Consider the following 16,012-nt stretch of genomic DNA (forward strand, 5'->3'; position numbering starts at 1 on the left):
GACACTACAGGCTGACATATGTTAATGTGAAAAAAAAACAACTATATATCCATGCATATGGATCTAGTTTTCACAAAATGACTCCAAGGATATTTTTCAAACATAGACTCCCTTTGGAGGACCAGAACAGAAGAGAGGAAATGTAGGTTATAAATAGGAATCAAAAGAACCCCCTCTCCGTTTATTAGTAAGGGATGCCAGAGACACCGACGACTTTGAAAGTGGGAGAGCTTGTGAGCATTTTACAAGACAGGTGAAAGAAACATGTGTGTTAAATCATTGTACCCGGCTAACTTGGGTCAGCTCTACCATAAAAGAAAAGAGATTACAAAGGAAACTAATGAAGACACTGATCAAAGTCTGTAATGGTAATATGTAGCAGGTGTTTCAGGCCCCTGCAATCCGCCTGCTGCACCACCCTCCCACCACCATCGCCGCTCCATCCGTGAAACTATTTCACATGTGCTTTGATAGGGAACAATGGACAGAACACATTTCAGCACTATTCAAAACATGTTATGAGGATGAACTCTCTGAGCGTACCGGGTGATACATAAAGGCAGCCACATGGACGCTGATGTGCATTTTACGGTGCACTTTCATGATCAGCAGTGAGTTGAAAAGGGCTGACGTGGTTGAAGCCCACACCGGCAGAAAAGCACCTGGATTTAAGATGCATGCAAGAGTTGAAAGAAATTTGGCGGGAGTTGAACTGGAGCATGTTCAAAGTATGATTGCTATTTTTACACATAGTCTGAGATGAAAGTGGAACTGCTTCTGATTACATAAAGGGGGAAGCATATTGAATATCCATGTTGAAGACCAGGATATTTTTGAAGAGGATATTTAGAATTTTCTAAATGTAAAACAGAAAAAAAGTTAATGAACTTCAGTACTACTACTACCACCACTACTGCTCCCACAGATATAATAATTAATAATAGTTATAATAATAATAATAATAATAATAATAATAATAATAATAATAATAATGATAATACTAATAAAAGTGTCTAGTAGTAGTTGCTTTTGAATATTTTTTTATTTGTCATCTCACAGCCATTTTAAGGGCTGTAAAACTTTACATCACAGATTTAACAAGTTTCTAACTTGCCGATCTGCACATTTTAAATCTGTACCTGCGCTGCATCTGCGCAGTGCAACCTCTAGAGCGTGCCGAAAGCTGCTTCCGCCGTGAGCACACGTTCACTCTGGGACTTGTAGTTCTCATTACAACGCTTTTAGAATCCCCTTCAAGAATCTCTCCACCAAAAAACATTTTGCACCGAAAATATTGACGACCGGGCTCTGATTAAAATAACACAGAAGACTGCTCGTGCACGTGCTCTTTCTAACACGAGAATAGACTGAAATACCGTGTAGTTGTGTACTACAAGAACCAGGGTCGCCTCTAAAGAAAGCGAGGCAGTGTAAACACAAGTCCGGAACATGAAAAGATCGGGTGACAGTGAGGGGGAGAAGAGAAGAAAGGTATTGATAGCGTTTTTCTCCGTTAGGTCTGGCATATTTTTTAAGCCCTGTCGCTCGTTGAATATCTAATGCTCCGCGTGTGATGCTGCTGGCTGCCTTTTAACGGCTACAAAGCCGTGAATGTCAGCGCATACCTCACCTTGCCTGTTTCCTTTATTGTGTTTTCCATTTTCTGCCCCCCCCCCCCCCCCAGACTTCCACAATGAAGAATTACAGTTACATTAAAACGGTGCTTTATCACCTAAATACACTGCCGAGGAGAAGCTGTAGCTCGCGGGATAAACGTCTCGGCACCGCCCCATATCAACTGATAACACGATACGAATCACAGCATGTAGGGTAACGTTATTTGTAAGAACATAGTTCAACTCAGAACTGTTTTATAGGTTGTAGGAATTAAGATATTAATAAAAACAAACAAAAGGGACCGTTTAAGCGTAATTTGTGATGCCAGTGTAGTTTGGAGAACGAACAATGAATCGATTCTTAGTAGTGGAGCAGTAAGGAACAGCCCAGTGCAACAGTAAAAACAAATGGTCAAGTTAGTGTGTAGGGTATTTTACAGTTGGCATGGTGCCAGTCCAGCAGCCCACAGCTGCTTCAGGCTTTACAGTAGATACAGTGCATAAGAACTGGTGCTCTAGAAATGACGAGTTGTCGACTAATGTAGTGATGGCCGTCCTTAAATAATTCCCTCTGTGAATATGCCATCTGTAGAACCTGCTGAACTGTACCAGTGAGGTGTGTGCAGGATGAGCAGTGATGGAGTGCATGTATGTAATCCGTGCTGACCAACTGTTGTGTGCGCTGGTGCGTTAAGCGGTGTTTCGTGCTGACCTCGGCTTATTCGGGCTTTCCACCCGCTGCAGCCTAAAACCCGTAACTTTGTGGTTTTCGTTGAGACCCTAAAGGAAAGGAAGGAAGAGAAGCTCTGGCGTGCAGGCATCCTGGGATGTGTTTCGCCTATGGTCATGGTGTCTGTCTGTCTGACTCTCTGTCTGTTCCTCCTCGTATCTCCTGAATTGGATGCCGTCTGTCGTGGCACATATGTTTGGATCATGTCAGACAGCAGTGAAACTATGTAAGACGTGGTTCCTCCTGTTTATGAAAGCAGCCATGGCGGCCAGATGAGCGGCTCAGAGAGAGAACTCATTCCAGCTGGCCCTCAGGCAGTCAGGCAGAACTGCACAGACCTAATGGCTTAGCTTCCTTTCTTTATAGATGAATATAAGGATGAGCGAGAGGAATTTAATTGTAAAATGACTGCATGACTGTCGAGAAGCCACGGAAAGAGCTGCATGCGTTTTGGCCACTGTATTTTTTCTGTTGTACAGATAGTATGATAACTAATAACTTGGATATGATGGTCGTCTTATCCAGTAGGTGTGTGCAATGTCTGCAATGCTGCACAAAGTGAGGAATCCGATATGTAGGCCCACTGTCATTGTGAGTTAGGGAATGCAAGCACCATCAGATTAGTGCCAAATGAATACACTATCTCCTTAGAAAATCCCACCACAGCAGGTCAGTACAGCACACTGACAGGTGGGATGCCATAGTCTATATATATCCTTTCCATGAAATACAATAGGACATTTGCCTATTTTCACCGGGAGAGTTATTCACACCCCATCCACGTTAATTCACATATATTTGAATTTAAAAAATACAAAATAATAAAACATTTTTATGGATGGATCCATCGGACATTGTCAGACAAACAATCGCAGACTGTTTGTAATTACCATCTAGTGTCTCAAATAGCTACATTTCCATGAATGTCCTCCTCATGGCAACATTCAACTTGCCTAATGAAAATACCCTAATGAATTGAAAACATTTCATTATGTTTTATCAGTATTGTCATCACAGGATGAAATTTCACTCATGTCCTGGTAAGTGTGAAAACGGCCCTGACCCTGTCCCCTTAACCCGATGTTTTAATGCTGTCTTTGATGCAAGCTCGCCATTTGGACGGTGATGACAAGTATAAAGTGCTGTGTCGAAACAGGAAGTGTGTGTGTGTGCGTGTGTGTGTGTGTGTGAGTGAGAGCGGCAGGCTAAGTAATGATCACACAGGGTCACCAGATGTTGTGAGGTCTCGGGCTCAGCCCAGCCCATTGCTTAGATCAGCCTCATTGCTTTGCTCTGGTTGTGGCACCTAGTGCAAGCTGTTTAGGGTATTTAATTTCTGAACACTCATTAAAATGGTTTGTGTTTCCCTTGGCAATTCTGTTAAATTAACAACTACCGAGGTAAAAGCTGATTATGTGGCCACACATCCAGACATGGTTAATCAATTCTCCCGCACAAAATGTTAGGTGGTGAATTAGTGTAAAGGAAACGATTTATGGCGACTAATGCCGACGTCCTGTCATGTCAGGCCTGGTGTTTTAGCAAGAGGGGGGGGTGTCGGATTCAGCACATTCAGCAGCTTTGCGCTCTGCCGGCCATCTTTTTCTCCCTTTTAACCCGAGCTACATGCTGCTCGCTCTATTAATGAGCCAATAATGGAGAAATAGTGCTGGGTGCTGACATAAAACATGGGTTTGGATACCTAAGGCAGGGTAGCACATAAGCTCCAACAGAGCTAGATTTACACCTCGGCTCTGTATAGAATGGTAGAAAGGGGAACACTCTGCATGGGGGCTCTCACAGCTTCATCAGACCCCCGCCGGCCCAACTGTGGAAAAGCCAGGGCTCAGAAAAAAATACGACTGTGGCAGATAATGATACCATTACACTAATGGAGCTGGCAAATGAAGGAGAACCCAGATGCCCTGCTTTATTACCGGAGGGGGTCATTTCCTCGCTGCATTCCTAATGGCCTGAGCACACAGTATTGATCAGGCTATCATGCTGCTAATCCTCTACAGAATTACTTATCGCCGGCTAGGTGTCGATCCACCGCATGGCCTGCTCTGGCCTTGCCGCTGGGCGGCCACTGTGTGTCCAGCAGGGACCCGTCGGGCAGTCTATCCAGTCATGATTTAGGGCCGAGCAGGGATGGCGTCTGGGAGGTCTTGAGCAGTGGGCTGGCCAGTTCGACGTGTAGAAAAAAGGAGGCAAATGAACCTTATAGCTTTCATTTAATTAAAGAGCAGGCAATTATGTGGTTCCTCCCTCTTTATGGCCCCATTGGCCGCTGTGGAGCAGGGCAAGCTGTGAGGTTGGGTGTTGTTCGCAGTAATTGTGTTGTGCTGTAAATAAGAACAGGCAGTTCCTGTGCCAACAGAGTTGATTACTCAAAGCTCCACATATTTAACTTCATTCGTGCTTCATGTGGCTGAAAATTGGAGAATTCCACTTGCAAATATGTTTCTTCAGGCCCTAACTATACTGGACCTACCAGTTGCAGTTCTGATTACTGCAATTAGAAAAGTGGCTTTATATGAAAACTGCAGAAAAGATTTCCTAAATTATTCATGGTATGCATTACTTGAACATGACCGAGAACGGCGTAGCCTGGGCCCATCATCATTACAAATGAATAGCAGGGTCAGGTAGCACAGAGCACTCTGCCCAGGGCTTGTGACCTGTCATATCCGTGGCCCCTTTACTGGGCCCCTGTGTGCATTAGCATCCTCAGGCCATTGGAAGCGTGGCGTATAGGAGCATCAGCAGACCGCACTTGTCACCTCTGGCCCTGGCTAATCAAAGAGTTTACCTTAAGGGGGGCATTTAGCCCTGTTCGTTAGGGCCATTGCTGCAGCCATAAAGAAGTATTTATATATTTCCATCTGGAACAACCTGTCGTTGGCTAGGGAAACTAGCTATTGATCCAGATAGTTAGTCATTTCTTTCTGCTTGCGCCATCAATATTGTGCAAACATCCGTCCACGAGAGGGTTGACCTCAGCCCCGGCCTCTATATTCTACTCCCATTGGAGTTCAGTGATATACTATTCTGAAAAGTAAAATCAATGAGTGAATATGAAGTTTTGGTGTGTAATATAGCGCAGGCCCGAGGCCCCAGGTATTTCATTGATTTGCTATGTGAGCGTTGGAGGGGGCTGATTAGTCTGCCGCTGCGCTTTTCCTCAACATGTCTTTACCTTGTTTTTCCTGTTTGATCTTTGGCTCATATATTTGGACTGAGGTGTGTTTACAGATCGACTCGGTCGGTCAAGCTTCTCTTCAAACTAATTCAGCCAACAGGCTAAATAGTCGTATGACATGTAATGTGTTTTACAATACTGCTCATAGTTCATATTATTGTTTAGTTTCGAAAGAATTGACATTTTAGTTTAACATTAATTTTGGAGCGCTGCAGTAAGAGTGACGGAGGGTGAGTCTTAGTTTTAAAGATGTCCCTGATAAAAGGGTTAGGGTAAGGGTCATCTTTAAAGTAATTATTAAATTCCCTTTATGCCCTACAACTGGTGACGTGAGAGAGCCGGTTCTTTGAGATAAAAATGTTGATCCAAGTTAGTGTTGGGTTAGCTTCTCATGATCAATATGATGTTGTTCCCTCATCTCCCACCACCTTTTGTTTTTATAGTGGTCTGTGTTGAATGCATACCATTGTAGAGGTGCATGATGTCTACATTTGGTTTGCATCTGGAAGGATATCAGCTTTTACGGCCCCGCCTGCATTATCTCAGGGTACATGGCTGAGATGGCCTGTCACGGACTCCTGTGTGTGCTTGCGAGGCCCTTTGATCTTACTGAACATTTAAACAGAGATAGGCTCATGCTTGGCATTACAGTTTGGCGTGGCTTGGGGATTGAACGCCGTAGTGAGTCAAACTGTAACTAAAAGGGACATCTGCAGAGGGTTACAGCTGCCGTCTAACCTCTGACTGGTTGGCTACCATGTGGCATGAAGCAAGATATGATAGCAGATATGAGGCAACATAATTCATGTCTTACACCCATGCAATCTGGCTTAGTTTGATGTCCTCTAGCGGCCTTCGCTCTATCCAAATTTAAAAAAAAAATCAATGTTAAGACATTTGTGAAATACCCCTTTAGGTAGCGATACTTAGTATATCGCTATTGCTAGCATTTACCACCCGGATGGTTTCTCTCATGGAAGCAGTCACTAAGATTGGCCAAACAGCCCTTGACAGCTCACGTGTCTGACAGCCCCTACCGAGCACCTCGTATTAGTGTTGAGGCATTAGCCACAGATGTCAGCGTATTCGCAAACAAGGCCGCGGCGTGGCTCATGCAAACTGGGCGACCAGATCAGCCGTCAGATTCAATGAGATTACATCAAATGTGACCCGCTCAAGTAGGGTTCATCTGTCATGCATGTGTCCCGTCACAAGAGAGACATAGAATAATCAGTTCAATCAATAGATGGCGGTGGCTCATCGGACATGTGCTGAATAAACATGGGAGTGACCCTCTCAACTCGTACACAGAGGCAAGAGTCTCCTGGGGGTTCATTAGCCACTCGAGGCTATGATCCGGGCTAGTCGTTATTTTCCATTTCTGTTTGTTTGGCATTCTGGTGTGTGTGTGTGTGTGTGTGTCTGTCCGTCTGTCTGTCTGTCTGTGCGTGTGTGGGATTTTGTTTAGCTTTATGGGTGTAAGTGTGAGGTATGGGTGTCTTTGAATGTGTCTGTGTGTGTGTGTGTGTGTGTGTGTGTGTGTGTGTGTGCGTGTGTGTGTATGAACACACTCTTCTGTGTGTGTGTGTGTGTGTGTGTGTGTGTGTGTGTGTGTGTGTGTGTGTGTGTGTGTGTGTTGAGGCTGCTTTCTATAGGCTTGATTAGCACAATGGATATTGGAAAGATGAACATTTACACAGGTGATATTGCATCAGACTCATTCAGTCTCAGACTAACCGGCCTGAATACTTCATACAGGGCTTCAGAGTGCGACCAACAACCAAAACTCTTGTCGAGTGCAACTAAACATTTTAATTTCACTCAGCAGGTCGGTCTCTGTGTGTGTATATGTGTGAAACTCTTGCAACCTCAAACATGCTGGTAGTTCAAAGAAAAAACAATTGATAATTTTTTCGGCACCAAAAAAATGCAGCGGTGCTCCTTACGTCTGTCTCCAAAAATGTTTCAGTAATTCTTCCCTCAGAAGTAATATTCAACTATTCAACGAGACAACAACTGACTGCTGTGAGCGCATCCAACTTCATTTTGTCTCTGTTGCTCGCCCAAACACTACTACGCACACATTACGCTACTCTTATACCAACATGTTTACACATGTAAACATACAGGATTGTATTAAAACCTGGCCTTATTCACACAGTTGTATTGCGAGCAATTCACGCGTCCTTATCGCTCATTCTTAATGCTTTACAGGACATGTAGACCCAAAAACATTGACCCAAAACGATCGTTTACATATTGTTTTAAGATATGACCATTGTGGATAGGAACTGTAGGCATGGTGAAAATCTCTGTGTGAACCTACATGATGTGCTGCTGCACCTAGTTAACTCAGGTGTAGAAGTGTAGAAGGTCAGTCTGGAGCCCGGTCATAGCCGCCACGGTTGTTGCTAATTCTAGCTAACTCTAATAAAATGATCTCCCTCTGCAAAGCAAACATAAGACAGATCAGTGCGCCTGCCGTTTATTTGTGAATTTATTTTTCCCTTTGTAATGACTCACCTTTCCAATAAAGTAAAAGGGCCGACTGCCAAGGTGTTGCCCAACATCTGGTTCCAATAGAAAGTCCAAAACCCTTCATTCACAAAAGCTGCAGGAGACCAGGTTCACGAGGCGCTGTAAATAGTAACTGTTAATTTGTACATCATAAGCTCTTTTCCATAAACATGAGCAATGAAAGTGTGTTAAAATACCTGGCGGTGAGCTTGTTGCTTTGTAGAGGCTGAACATACGCGGTGCCTCCTTTTAGCCGGTGCCAGGTTTTAGCATTGCAATTAGCTTAGCCAGCTGGAGGTACACATGGCTTCCTCAAAATACAACAGGTAGTTTCTACTTGTAAAACAAACATGAGCGATATTGAAAAATAGATCTGTGTTGTTTATGGGGTGTGATGGTAATTATGTCAGGCGTAACGATTCAACTTTGTATGTTGATCGATTAGCAAATATTCTAATTCTAACACGCCGGTTTCCTGGTTATCTTGGATTTGCTTTCATGGAGCTTTTTGTACTGTTCGTTCCAGCATTTACTCTGCATCAAGTCTTTGAGAAGTGTCTCCTCACTTCAGGTAGTCTGTTCATGTCTCAGTGATTCTTTTTTTTTTCTCTCTGAGCCCCTGTGTGTTTTTTTTCTTCATCAGCCTAACTTTTCCTTGCATATGCGAAGGAGCCAACGACAGCTTGACTGGCATGCTGTCAGACAGGCGATGCCTTTCCAACGGTGGAGCATCAGCCCTTTCCTGTGAGCTTGTATATGTGTGTTTGTGTGTGTGTGTGTGTGTGTGTGTGTGTGTGTGTGTGTGTAGAAAAGTGGGGGTATTGTCAGGACGTGACCGGCACACTTTGCATGTTCTTCTCGAGACAGGTGCTCCTGGGCGAGCACTGGTGCATGACAGTTGCCTTTCATCGCTGTCTTCTCTACACTTAACCCCTGACCAGCCCTCCCTCCTTCCTCTTCTTCCTCATCCTCTTCTCCTCCCACCTCGTCTCCTCCACGTCTGACCTCTTCTCACGGCTCTTCCCTCGGCCGTTCCTGAGTGATGGACTCGCTGGAAGGCTTGGTGGGCGGGTTGCGCTTTGTATGTGGTGGTGTGGCGCGGCAGGCTTGTCACAAGCCGAACACTGTCAGGCCACGGAGAAACCCGGCTGTCCAGACTGAACTGCACAAACATGCACACTCACACACTCACACACTCGCGCACGCTGAACACCCACACCGCAACTTTTTTGTTCAACAGTCCGTAATTCCATCCACCGGCGCTGTCAAGCACTTGATCAAACGTGCATAAAGAAAAGCGCCCCATGGCTGAATCCCATCTCCTCTCTTCCTATCGTAATGTAGGCAGATTTTCCCTCCTCTGCCTGTTTCCTCAACGCTGTTTATTCAGATGAGCCTGACTGGAGGGCAGCGGGTCACATCCACTTGCCTGGCTAAAACGGTCCTGAATTGAGGGTTGTCTCCAGTGAGATGGAGAGAGAAAAAAAAACACAAGGAGGGGTTAGGAAGGGCTGCTGAGCGGTCATGTCAGGGCTGTTTGCGGGGCTATTTGTGTGTGTGTGTGTGTGTGTGTGTGTGTGTGTGTGTGTGTGTGTGTGTGTGTGTGTGTGTGTGTGTAGCCGTGGCAGGGGTGAGGGAGTATGAGGGTTCAGTTGTCAACCCCTGTGTCATGCTTGCACTGGCCCTGTTATGTAGAGGGCATCCACTGTCATTTGTTGCAGGACTGTCTGAAGTGGAGTGAGCCACAGGAGCATAAAAAGCAGCAAACACACTGTGAGCTCTCAGGTGCCGCCAAGTATCACACGTTCGTTTAAAAGTACAAACTCGTACTCGGCGGGAACTAATCCCTGAATAACTTGACACCCCAAAGTTTGGAGATTTGTTTTACGGGGTTTGGCTTTTTAATAGCCATCGTGCTTGTGTTCATTCAAGATGGAGACTGATCCAGATGTTTTATATAGGGCCTACTTCATTTTATGTTGTTTTCCCCTTTTATTCTTTGAGCTTCCCCATGTTAAGTGAAGTAGGTGGATTAAAGTCGTGCTTGAAGCCAACTTTGGGGAAGACATAAACTAGTTAAGCTAACAGTCATTCTGTACTTCTAAGTTATTTGAAGTTTATCCTTATATGTGTGTGTGTGTGTGTGTGTGTGTGTGCGTGTGTGTCTGTGTATCGGTGTTTGTCAGTGTAGGTGTATGTGTGTTTCATCTGACATACATCTCCCACATTCTCTCCACTATGGAAAAAAAACGGCGATGGTTAAGACTCCTTAAACTTGTTGTTGGAGTGTCAGCGGAGACGCGAGCACGGAAAGAGCACCGTGAGCTTAATCCAACAACAGCCCGTCTGCCACGCCGCACGCCCGCAATCTGCCAGCGAGTGGACCCCTTCCTCAGCCATTGTCATCTATATAGGGGGGGCATTGTCACGTATGAGATGGACTCATGTAAATGTGGTGACAGGCTACTGTCTCGGCTGACTGACAGCACAGAGGGATTGGGCTAATCTGAGTGACTGATTCGAGGCGCGCAGCGGCTTCGGCTGTCCCCATAACTCCTGAGAAATAGACAGCTTCGCCGGAGTTATCTGTGTTTGTAAGTCCTTCTGCTGCGCTGGGATGACAATAGGGATTAGTGCCAAGGTTCTTTAAACTGTTTTTTTATTTTATTTTTGGGGGGGGGGGGGCTCTTATCGGTGTCTCGGCAGGATGCTGCCGCAGCCGGTTTTTCCTTGACTGTCAATTAAAGAGGGGATCATTAACTTCAAGGGTATAAATGTTCTAACACTGGTATTACGTTGGGAAGCTAAGTCGCTGACAGATGTTCCAACTTTAATTCTCCACTTGTTTTTTTGTCCTTTAATTAATTTATGTATCACTATTCGGGTTTTAAATATTTCTTCCCCCTGTCTGCGCTTTGTTAGCCTGTAATCTCAGTTACCATGGTAGTCGCAAAGACGATTGGGCCTTGTCACTCGCCTGTGTTTCTTACGAGGTTCAATCGGCTAATGTATTCAATATCGCCCAAACTGAAAGGTAAACAGTAACTAATGGCGCGTGTGTTCCTCTGCACTGCCTCAGAGCAGCCTGCAGGCGGCCGGGCGGGAGGAGAACCGCACCTCCCATGTTCTCCAGGCTTTTTCTAGGAGGACCCAACGACTCAGAATGGCGCTTGATAAAAGCAAAACGAGCGCAGTTTGTAGCTTTCTTGGGAGGTAAACAAACGTATTTGGGGTTTTCTTTCGGGGGAAGCTTTGTTGGCGGTTGTGAAGCAACGAGTGTGACAGCTGTGGTTGAGATTTTCCTCAGAGCGGAAGCGCAGACGGGATACAGTAAGGCGTGTTATGTACTCCAAGGTATAGCCACAGAACAACCAGAGGAGGGGAGACGTTAAGGGGAGTGGAGGAGAGACTGCTAATGGGCAAACTCTCTTCATCCACAGCCACCGCCGTCTCCAGCACCACCCTGTTCTCCGGTGACAGCTCTTTTCCTTTGTTCTCCCCCCCCCCCCCGGCCCACTCTCTGCTGGGGGATTCGTGACAAGTTTTCGCAGGCTGATCAAACGCTGCGGTGACACCTGATTAGGATATAGTGCGTGTTTACAGCCGTGCATGGCGAGGACCCTCCCCCCCCTCCCCCTTCTCAGACAACAAGGGGAGACTTCACCTTGACTAATTAAATTTGCACCTGCAATGCCAGCTGTGACAGCCACTGGAGGGCTGCATTTATTTATGTCACTCCATACATACATATACTTCCTGTGACGTTCATGCGGCCTGAGTTTGCAGCGGCGCCTCTGTTTACCCACAGCGTGGGTTTTAAATGCTTGCGTGTTATAGCACGGCTTTCACAATTGCTTCTGACTGACAACGAAGGAAAATACTTTCACTTGAACACATATGGATTTTTAGTTTTGTGTAGTATCGAAAGGATGTTTAGCCAGTTCGTGGTTTGCTTTGATCGGGCTCAGTTCTGCGTGCGAACTAAAACAAATGGAATGCTGCGTTTTGAGTCTTCGAGATCTAATTTTAGGGTTTTGAACCCTTGTTTAAAATGATGTCACTCAGTGTGTATGTATTTAATCATGGATTAATGTGCGTACATATGTGTGCTCATACATGATGTGCCTCTCAGAGCGTGCACGTGTGTATGTATCTATTTAAATCAGTGTTGGGAGTGTAAAAGGCCACAGCTGAAGTGAGCAGGACATCAGTCACCCAGTAGCAGGAGACAGGGCCTGGTAATTTGTGGCTCTCCCCCGTTTCTCTCTCACTCCCTTTCTCTATGCCCCCCCCCCCCCCCCCCCCCCCCAGCCTTCCTCCCGAGCCTCAAATTGACCAGGCTCGACTGCTGGTCATGCTGTATTACATGGGTTAGATGAAGTAATTATTTCTAGGCCACTGACTACAAGCAAGATTAATAGTTTTTGAAACGGCCATAATGGAGGGCTGACCCGCCGTGACATAAGCATTATTTCAAGCTCACCTCCACTCTCATCCTTCTCACCTCTGGGCATCGGCAGAGTGTGATTTATACCTGGGTTAATGAGGGGAGGGGACCTATAGGAGTCCAGGTCCACCAGCATACCAGTGCAGTGTTACAGGCCCGCTCCCTCAGCTGAACACACAGATAGGTCACTTGAGGAAGGACTTCGTTTTTATTTATTTTTTTAACTTGATTGGGTTTTGGAAACGAGATGTAAAGTGATTAAAATCAACATCATTTCTGAACGTCATCGTCTTACTGTGTGTTGTAATTTGAGATAAAACGGTTCAGACTGCTCGCTGACACGTCTGGAAGAATAAAACAATATGCTACTGATATACAGTACCACCGTCCTGAGTCGCTTCATCTGTCCCCCCCCCCCCCAATGCTCTGGAGCCTTAAGGACCAGAGGAGCTGGGAAGCTGTCACTAGGTGGCACTTGGACATCATGTTATCAGATGCTCTCTCCCCCTTCTTCACCCCAGCCCACCCTCCTCTTCCCCCTCCCTCTCTTGATCCCTTCTTTCTTGGCTCCCTCACTTCCTCCCTTTTCCCTTCCATGCTAAGTACACCTCAGATGTCAGGGTGTTTTATTTTTATTGGATGAGGGCAGTGTGTAATGCATTCACCTCCGTTCCTGCCAGCTGTTAAATGCCCCAGAACATGGTCTGGCCAGGCTCCGCCCCGTTAACCCCTCTGATTGGCTGTAATAATTAGCAGAAGTGAACAGTAACTATGGCGCCTAGCGAGGGTTTGGGACAGCTTTGCGACTCCCTGATACGTACGTGACAGAATGGGCCGTCCCGCCTGGGCTTTACTGACTTTGGGTCTGGCCCAACCTGGTCACGTCCCCCGTCCCCTTGTCCCCGTCCCCCGCGTCCCCCCCTGATTCCAGCACATGTGTGTGTTTTAAGCTTTAATATTAACCCTCAACTTAAACACATGCATGCAGTGTCGCACCAGCAATTACATTTTCAAATGGCTGGGTTCGTAAACCTCCAGGATGTTAATCTGTCACCATTCAAGCTACTGGGAAGAGTGAAAAGAGGATTAAGCTATTCAATTCCTGGTAGAATATTTCCCCTTTGTTCACAATGAGTGAAGGAAAAATAAATAAAGAAATGAGGTGGCTTCTCAAGCAAGACAAGTGCCGTCTGCTATACTTCGGGATTTGGCTAATGCCATTATAGCAAACTTATCTGCTTCAGGATTCCAGGAAGACGGGCTGACGGGCCGTGTAAACAGCCACAAATGATATTCGGCCCTTAATTCAATATTAATCTGAGGTCCCATCATAATGCCAGTTTATCTGGGTCAAAGACTACATGAGATAGAATTAGACCTGTCCTAGATGTTCAGTCCACATCTGTTTTGTGCCATATGTTTTTCTAGTGGCTCAGGTCATTGTCAGCATTTGTACTTAAGCCACGGCTCAAGCTTGTTTATAATACCATATATTTAGAAAAATATGATATAGTTAAAAAGTAGAACACCAAGTCACATTTTGACGATTGATAGGAAAAATGTATCGTATGATCTGCTTTTTTTCTTCTTCATTCTAGCTGTTGATGGTAAAATGTCCTTTGGAAGTGTTTTGTCAAGCAACATACTTCATCAAATCTTAAGTTTAGCATAAGGTTATAATATACCACATGATAATTGTCACAGCTGTCAGCCAATGCGGCGCAGTACCCCCTGTCTCAGCCCCTCGTTTACCCTTGACTCCCAGCCCCTCCGGTCGGCTTGCACATCATCTTTATCCCAGATGAAGTAGCAGACTCGGCAGTGTCAGAAGATGATCTAATATGGGAGCCGAAAAGGACACAGAGCTGGGAAATCATCGTCATTTGAAGAGGTTGCCTGTCACATGATGGGTTTGATCAACCCGCGCCGCGGTACACAGAGCCGGGTCTTTGCTCAGTCTAACAGTGGTACCGGATTAGAGACACAAGCCACTTCCACTGTGATCAGTCACTCACACACGGAGACACGCGGCAGAACTGAAATCCTCCTTGCACACTTCATCCACGTCATGTACAGGCTTCCTCGTCAAGCCTACTGTATGGAAATGAGGAACACTGCTGTTGACAATGTACATGGCATTTCTATTTTTATAGTTTTTTTTAAAGGCCATTTTACATGCTTTATTCTGCATCATAGTAGCATTACAGGTACTGCGTTACTGTGAGATACGGTACCAGGCTGGTCCATAGCTGCCTGACCTGCCTGAATGCTTCTCATCTGTGACATGTTGAGACAATGGCAGTGTGTGTGTGAAGAGTCTGGCTCTTACACCCCTCAGACACTGTGTATGGCTAAGTGCTATTGAATTGTTTATTGTCACAAATCACAAACCTTTCAATGACTAGGTGCGACTAGCACATGCCCGCCCACTCATCCATCCATCCAGCTGCTCTGCCCTGAGCGATGCGCTGGTCCGCTGGGCTCTGAGGAGCGTAACGTCGGCCCTCCGGAGCCGGGGATTTTAAACGCTCCACCTGCTTATCGATCTCTTCTGCCCCGCTGAGCCAGCCAAGACGGGCCAGCAGAGACGGAGAGACAGAGAGAGAGAGGGAGAGAGGAAGGGCAATCCGGTGGCCTCAGTCCTCTGATATTCAGGTCTGTCCTTGACACTGCCTGTGGGACAGGCCTGGAGGACGCCTCTTGTCCTCCCTGTAAGCTCTGCATCCAGCCCCTACAGCTAGCTGGCCCTCCCCCCTGGGCCGAGCTGCACTTTACACAGCCATATTGATTTTTTTTTTGGAGGGCCAGGAAAAGTGTGGCTGGGTGGTGAGAGCGAGCGAGCGAGGGGAGGGAAGGAGGGGGAAATGGAGAAATTGAGGGAGCCTTCTAAAGCACTGACTTCTCCTTGACTGCACCTCGAGACGCGACAACCCTGTTAGAACAACTCAGTGGCCCTGGAGCCCTGCTGGAAACTGCTAATCACAGTCTTTCAATCAACGCTCTCCTTCCTCTCCTTCTCCTCCTTCCGTCCATTTCTCCTTCCCCTTCCTCCTTTTCTCACCCCCCCCCCCCCCCCCTCCCGACTTACCCCGGGCTGAACCGGACCCTGACTGAATACCAAGGGACTGCGTCTGCATTAAAACCGGCCATTCCGCATGGAAAACAGCTGACCTCATGAGAGCATGTTGTAATTTGAAGGTGAAAACTAAAAAGCTTTTCTCGATCGACATAATCTTAATGGAAACATTACGGCCCGGGCCGCAAACTAACAATTAAGGCAAAATGGCAAATGGTCCTTGTATGTCGGTCACGGCAGCCAAGAGCTCATACTGCTGCTCTTGCAACAAAAAAAAAAAAAGGCTGCTAGTTTGAATCCTGCACTGGGTGTACAGCAATCTTTAGATGTACAGGAAGTATGTGAGTGTGAAGCCGCTGGTATGTTTCTAATAAAGAGCGCGCTCAGTCAATCTTTCCCTGATAAATAAAAAGGTTATGCAAGG

General features: G+C 46.1%; 1 protein-coding gene across 1 annotated transcript in view; it reads left to right on the forward strand.

Moving 5' to 3' along the window:
• Positions 1 to 1,405: 1,405 nt before the first annotated feature.
• Positions 1,406 to 16,012, forward strand: part of fto (FTO alpha-ketoglutarate dependent dioxygenase) — a 113,716-nt gene continuing 99,109 nt past the window's right edge. The window contains exon 1 of the mRNA XM_068730185.1: positions 1,406 to 1,491. Within this exon, the coding sequence (XP_068586286.1) occupies positions 1,450 to 1,491 (42 nt within the window). The 5' untranslated portion in view covers positions 1,406 to 1,449. The remainder of the gene's footprint in view (positions 1,492 to 16,012) is intronic.

Source organism: Cebidichthys violaceus, unplaced genomic scaffold, assembly GCF_023349555.1.
Source record: "Cebidichthys violaceus isolate CVI_PGR_0920_01 unplaced genomic scaffold, fCebVio1.0.p SCAF_5, whole genome shotgun sequence".
In the NCBI taxonomy this organism is placed as follows: domain Eukaryota; kingdom Metazoa; phylum Chordata; class Actinopteri; order Perciformes; family Stichaeidae; genus Cebidichthys; species Cebidichthys violaceus.